The sequence below is a fragment of the Carica papaya genome, chromosome 6, assembly GCF_054855325.1.
Source record: "Carica papaya isolate Zhongbai chromosome 6, ASM5485532v1, whole genome shotgun sequence".
In the NCBI taxonomy this organism is placed as follows: domain Eukaryota; kingdom Viridiplantae; phylum Streptophyta; class Magnoliopsida; order Brassicales; family Caricaceae; genus Carica; species Carica papaya.
The window spans coordinates 1,272,986-1,280,469 of record NC_142314.1 but is presented as its reverse complement, the minus strand read 5'-3'; the positions used below and the strand labels follow the sequence as shown (position 1 = coordinate 1,280,469).

Here is a 7,484-nt window from a genome sequence, read left to right as displayed (position 1 = left end):
TAAATATATTTTTACTTTTATATATATATTTTTTTAAAAAAAAAATTGTAATTAATTATTAATTTCGTTTATTTAATCACACAATTCTCACAATTACAAAAAAAAAAACCCATAATCAAATAAATTTAATATTATTCATAATAATTAACAAAAACTTCAATATATTAAAAAAAAAATTAATAATAAAAGCATATCAAAATATATATATATATTTAGGTTGGAATTGGGGGAGGATTAAGGTCACCTCAAGAAAAGTGAGAGATGGGTTCATGTAACGAGGTCAAAACATGAGGGAAAAGAAAGAAAAAATTTTCCTTTGAACCAAACAGCACTCAAACCCAGAAAATAATATATAATAAAATCCAACAACTGGCCGGCCGACAACTTGTTTAATCAAATTTTCCCTGCCATTTTCAAACCAATTTTTTTTTTTTTTCTCCCTAACCAAACACTTTTAATTAATTAATTAATTAATTGATTTAGATTTTTCTTTCTCATTTTTTGAGAATTGGATCTCATGGAAGGGAACAGAGAGTCATTATAATAGTATAATAATATAGAATAATGAATAAAACAAAAATGTTGGTTGAATTTATTAAACAAATATTAAAATATTATTAATAAATATATATATATATATGTTCCATATTAAAAAGTATTTGCCCTGAAAAGACCAAACTTCAAATAGAAAAACAGAGAAAAGAGAAGAAAACCCAGAACAGAGGGGGCGTACAATTCTTAAATGCTCTTCTTCTCTTGTCTCTTGACATAGTGAAATTCCACTCCTACCCCTTTCAGATCGCTACACCAAGTTGCCCTATCCGAGGGTATTATTGGAATTTCACACGTCTGGTCTACCATCTAAGGACTAACAATGTCGACAAAGGCTCGTTTGGCAACCATTTCTTGGGCTCTGTTCTTCTTAAAACGAGGCTCTGTTTCTGAACACTCCACTGCCCAAGAATCGTTTGAACTGTCACTGTTAAACGCCAAATCAATCACGCCACTAGGGCTGCTAGGCTCGGTTTCTGCATCTTCCTCCCTCGTCCGCTTTCGCTTGTATCCGCCATTGACGTGGGTCCTCGAGAGCTCGAGGATCAGATTGTAGCACTCATTAACCTTCTCCTGTTTCAATGGGTAGTTTGATTATTAGTTAATGATTAAGTTCTAATGGAGTTTTTAATGGACGTAATGATTGTTCTGGTGACAAACCTGGTTTATTTTAAGAACACCCAGAAGCTGGTTTTTGTAATCAATGGAGTTAAAGGGCTCCACTTGGTCTATAACATGCATCATTGTAGCAGTAGCTAGTACAGATGGAAGATAACTAACGAATCTTGAATCTGCAGACAAAATTAACAGATGCCCATCAAGAAAAATGATGAGAAAACAAATGGGTAATCGTTAGATATGGTCAATGTTCTTTTGTTTTTTACTATCATTATTAATTACGTTCTGCAAAAATGGCGGACACTGGGGTTGGATGAGCTTGTTTATTAACACTTACGGAAGACTAGAGAGAGAAGAAGACGCTCAGATCTTCTGAGAAATTCCCAATGGAGATTTGTCTTTAAGCCGAGTCTTCTCATAATGTGATCAAGAAAGGAAAGTGGAGTTACAGGGTGCATTTTCCATTGGAGTGAAGACAAGACCAAAAGCTCCATTCTTTGAATGGTTTTAGCCTCGAAAATATACCTGGTCTCCTCCACCTGTAAACAAAACAAAATCCATGTCTGTAAACTTTCACGAAATATGGAACTGAAAAGTTATATATTCATGATTAAAAAATGGACGTACTTGAAGGTCTAAGAGAAGGGGGACTTGGGTTTCTTCAACTTTTGCAGCTAAAGAAAGACAAGTCACTGCAACAAGCTGAATCATCCATGGCTTCTCTCGTTGGAAATGGAGCGTACGGAGGAACCTATCGAGATAGTTAATGGCGAGAATAGCAGTAAGAGTGGTGAACCCATAATGGGAAATGACCTTCATTATCCAATCCACAGCTTCTCTACGAACCACATCTAGAAAATCATTTTTTTCGACATTGATAAAACTGAAACGACTCTGTTGTTCTTCTTCTTTTGAGAATAGAGAGAGGAGCTCTTCGTCTTCCCAGAACAAATCCTGTTCGAGCAAGAAAAGCTGAGAGCCTGGGAAGCTCTGGAAAGCTTCTTCAGCAGCTTCTTCAACTTCTTCCCATCTTTCTTCCAGGCAATACAGATGGTCTAGCAGAGAGGGAGGAGTACTACTCTGTATCGCCATTGTTATCTTCTTGGAAGAAGAAGAAAGTCCAGTTCAGTTGAGATTGGTTTCAGTAGCGTTCATTTTCACAAAAGAGAAGGTGAAATGAAGAGAGGTTGATAACCATATTTCTCTGCATAGAGAAGCAGGTAAGGAGGAAGAAGGAGGAAGAAAGAAAGGCGAAAGCGTATATATGGAGAGAAGAAAAAGAAAAGAGAGGTTGATTTTTATGACAGTGGGTTTCACTTTGTGTCCTTTTTATTTATTACTATATAAAGTTTTAATTTTTATTTTTGGGTATTTTATAAATTTTATGGTTATATATATATATATATGTATATGTATTATGAAAATAATTAGTATATGAATTTATTAAAAAATATCATGAGTTTTTCGATTATTAATTTATAAAATAATTAAGGACCTTCTTAAATAGTAAAGAAAATTTTGAGTTTCATTTCTATTAATTCTAAAAAGCAAAATATAAAGTTAAAAAAATTGACTATATATAAATAATATAATTGAGTGGATGATAATACTTTGTTCTAATTTCCCCACATATTCAAGATCTTCTTTTAAGTTTATCACCATTTATATTATTTTTTTAAAAAAAATTAAGGTTAATATTTTTATACATCATTTAAAAATATATATATTATATCTTAGAATTTAAAAAACTTATGACCTAATCAAATATATATAAATCGATACTAAATACGACTTACGATACTTACGAGCATTGCAAATACATCGCGTACTATTAATAAAAAATATATTAAATATAGGGTTGTTAACTTGTAAGACAACCTTAAATCAAAATTTGTTTAAAATGTATCAATTTTTTCAAATCTTCAGTCAAATGTTTACCTAATTCATTCTTATATACATGTTTATTCCGAACTAATCCTCACTTTTTTAAATTGTAACGATTTCAGAAATTTCAAATAAAATAAATTATAAAATTTAGTGTGGAAGCGATATAAATAGTTAAAGTTTACATTTCTTACACAATAACTGAAAGTATTAAATAGGACTTACGGGAATAATTATTTTAAAAGAATAATTAATAACCAAAAAAATAAATTAAAACTAAACAACTGAACGTCCTATTCGCAATCCTCTTGTAGATCGGGCTCTAAATCTTGGTCCTCTTGATCTGAAATGGTTAATGAAAGAATGAGCTATACTAACCTAGTAAAAATACCTCGTTACTCACCGACACATAAATGAAGATTGATAGAAATCATAAAAATAACTAATTGAGATTTTAATTAAGAAAAATCATTTATCATAAATAAAATTATTTACCGTAATGAAATTTACAAAAACAATCTATAGAGGTAATGACATAGCACATACTATAATTTCATATGCAATCGGTTGAAACAACAATTTTCTCTTTTATCAGCCTACTGGTATCCATTAGAATTCATAAGGATGTCCCCACATGTAACGCCCGGGAATTGGAAGAGGAGAAAAAAAAAAAAAGGGGGGGGGGGGGGGGGGGGTGGGGCACATCAGCAGACCCAGTCAGCAGTCCCGGCCAACCAGGACATGCCACGTGGCAAAACCACGTCGACCGGGGACGGGCCACGTTGGCGATCCGCGTACGCGCGATCGGACGGCCCAGATCAAGTGTGTACGGACGACCCAGATGCAATCGCACGGACGGCCCAGATTTAATCAAAAAACGGACGACCCAGATTAAAACAAAATGGACGGCTAAGATCAAAAGGCAAAAGGGTATAAATAGAACCCCCACACCAGACCACAAAAACCCTAGCCGCCTGCCCTCGCCGGAGAAGACGAACCAGACGCCGGAGACGCTGGCCGCCGCCACCCGCCGCCGCACCGGAGAGATTTCCGACCGCCGATCGAGGTAAATTTCATACCCCCGACTCGTTTTTCCACGCTGATTTCCCCTGTGGCCAAATCGGAGCTAAAATCCCGGCCAAACGGCCGAAAAACACGGCCGAAACCCAGCAGCGCCGCCGCGCCCCTTCTTGGTTTTTGCCTCCGATGAGGCCCTTCCTGGCCTCCGTTTGATGCAATTTTTATATCACCGTGATCACCATTCTTTTCTCTACAGGTTGATCGGAGCCGAATCACCAAAACACGAACTTCACCGGAGAGCCGCCGCACCCGAGAGCACTGTCGCCGGTAAGCTTCGATTTTTCATAATTTTTTGGCCCCCCGAGGGCCCTAGGGTTGTTTTATCGCAAGGATCGATGCAAGTGTGGCCGAATTCGGCCAGAAACGGCCCAAAACGGCCAAACCGAGGCGAATCGCCGCCGTGCCGGAATTGCGATATTGGCCAAAAAGGGGCCCTGGGCCTAATTTGGGATTTTTTGGAACACGTGCAGGTACTCGTAGTGCGTTTCAGTTCCCCGGAAAAAATTCAGGAAAAATTAGGGACAGCCTATAGGCGCACTGTGAAGCCATGTTCGGACCCCGAAACTAGTAAGGACCCCTCACCCTATTTCCTATCACGGTATTAAAGTTCAATAAATGATAAAACGGTATTTCATGAATCAACGAATGTGTAAAATTGCTTAAGGTCGCTAATGGAGCCCGAGTCTAGTGTTTTTGTCGGTTAACTGTTATTTGGCCGTTTTACAGTTTTAAATGCAGTATGAGGTTTGATGTTTTCATTTTATAGTTTCGTGTGCATATTTTACTGTTTTACTGATTATGGATTGAATGACTAGGATATTGATGCTGTATGTTGTCTATTTGGCATAAATTACCGTTTTGCTTGTTTGTATGTGGATTGATAATGCTGACTGAGGGAAAAGAGAATGAAAGATTATGTAAATGGGTAATTGTATAATGTGGTCAGCCTGACTAGATATCCTGGGAGATGGTGGACGGACCGGGTCCGTAGGAAACCCTACCGGGATTGTGGTCTCCCATACCGGACGGGGTATGGAGATCTTATGTGTTTTGGCGCCCATACCGGACGGGGTATGGGGACGGCCCGTTTCACCCTCATACCGGACGGGGTAATGAGGTTTATAGTTTTGGCGCCCATACCGGACGGGGTATGGGGGCGGTCCTGGAATCTGATTTCAAGTGTTAAGGGTTAACGGGTAGCAGGACCCCTATGGATCCCCATGGATACTAGTGGGCTGGTAAATGAGGAAAATATGTTGTGTAACGATTGAATTACAAAAGGCTTGATAAGTATTATGTTATACAGTTCATATATGATTTCATGATGATGATAATGTTATTGCTTTCGTATACTGTTTTATGAATTTCACCGAGGTAAGTGGATGGTGAATGATTTATTATTGATAAAAGAATTTGTTGTAAATTATGCTCCATTGGTCTTTTTGTATTTTCTACCCACCTTTACCTCTGTGACGGTGAGATATCGTGATGTCTTTACTGGGCTAGTGTAGCTCATTCCTTATTTAATCATTTCAGATCAGGAAGACATTGTTCCCGAGCCGGTTCCGCAGGAGGACGACGAAGGGGACGCCTAAAGACTCCATAGTCATATTCGTAGCTTTTATTTTCAAGTTTCTCCTTTAGGTAGTTTGATCTTTTATATTTTGTGAGCACGTTTTTGGTTTTAGTGTAAGGGATGTTAATCGAATTTTTGACTTCGCTTCTGCATTTGATATTTTTAATATACATTTCATTTTAAATTTTCGGGGCCGTTACACCACAACTCATGAATCATTTCCTTTAATATTTTCAATTAATAGGTCGTTCCCCATACCTCATCCGGTATGAGCACTAAATTACTAAATCTCAATACCCCGTATGGTATGAGGGTGCAATGAGTCGTTCTCATACCACGTCCGGTTTGTATTAATCTTTGTAAAAAAACATGTTAAGGGGTCTCGGTTGGCCCAAAAAAATCGAAAAATCGAAACTCACCGGTGGTAGGGTTCTCCGATGCGACAGCTCCACCAGCTCACCTTCACAGTTGAGTATTTTGCTTCGATCAACCTATAGAGAAGAAAACGATGATTACAATGGTGGAAGAATTATGCACAACGAGAATTAGAAAAGGTCTCATCGAAGGCATTTTTTGTATTTTCCGACGGCGGCGCCGCTGAGCTTTACCCGCGATTTTTGGCTAATCACCAGTCCTTTTGCTCTGATTTGGACATGGAGGTGTTTAAAATTGAATTTCGAGCAAAAGAAAAAAGTTTTACCTCTTTTGGCAGTCGAAAGTGGTTCCGGCGTGGCAGCAGCGGCGGTCGGCTTCTTTTCCGGCAGCTAGGTCTTCTTCTCCGGCCCGGGGGGTGGTTTGGCAGCGGTTAGGGTTAAAGTTTGGTGTGAAAATGGTTATTTATATCATTCTCCTTTTAATATGGGCATTCATCACGTTTGATATGAACCGTCCGATCGCGATTAAATAGGAAGTGAATCTAAACTGTTCATCACGATTTAAACTGGACCATCCGATCATGTTTAAATAAAAAATATATCTAAACCGTTCATCGCGTTTAAATATGACCGTCCGATCGCGTCTGGGGAGGGAACGGATCTTAACTATCCGTGCGAGCATGAACGAATCTAGATCGTCCGATTGCGGGCACGTAGATTGTCTGTGTGGCACCGCGTCAGCGTCCCTTGCCACGCGACATGCTCTGGTTCGTCGGGACTGCTGACTGAGTGTCTTACGTGACATAATTTTTTTAAATTACGTTTTGACCGTCAGTTTCTAAATTTTCTTTTAAAAATAACCCCAAAACCTAAATTTTCACCTAATTTTTTCAAAATTATTTTTTATTTCATCCTCTATTTAATTTTTTTCATTTTTACATTAACTAATAATTTAAAAATTAAATTTTATACATTAAATAAAAATTCAAAAACTCAAAATTTTATATTTACACACTAATTTTAAATATTTTTTAAAATTAATTAAGGACATTACATAAATCATTATGTAAAACGAGTACCATATGTTTTATCGTTAATAGTACTAAATGACACTTTGATAATATTGAGTTTCACTATTATTTTCTTCATAATGAAGTGTATAAAATTCGTAAAAAAATCTTTCTTACTTGACTGACGTATCAAAAACTTAAATTCGGATCTTAAAAATCATAAAAGTTAGTAGTCAACATTTCTAGCTTTACGGCTCAAATCGATGATAAACCAAACCTAATCATCTTCCCAATATTACCCTAATATTTATCAAAACTTTGCCTTCATATTTTAGCTACTTTTCTATGTTCTTATCATTCATTTTTCTCCCACTCATTCAAAAGTCTTTG

At 37.1% G+C, this 7,484-nt stretch overlaps 1 protein-coding gene across 1 annotated transcript; it reads right to left on the bottom strand.

Moving 5' to 3' along the window:
* Positions 1-569: 569 nt before the first annotated feature.
* On the bottom strand, positions 570-2,480 carry CYCD3;1 (CYCLIN D3;1). Its single transcript, XM_022031608.2, has 4 exons — positions 1,798-2,480; positions 1,508-1,709; positions 1,213-1,343; positions 570-1,125 (listed from the first exon to the last, which is right to left on the bottom strand). Exons 1-4 carry the CDS (start codon positions 2,260-2,262, stop codon positions 862-864), a joined length of 1,062 nt encoding a protein of 353 aa, XP_021887300.1. The 5' UTR covers positions 2,263-2,480; the 3' UTR covers positions 570-861.
* Positions 2,481-7,484: the final 5,004 nt, after the last annotated feature.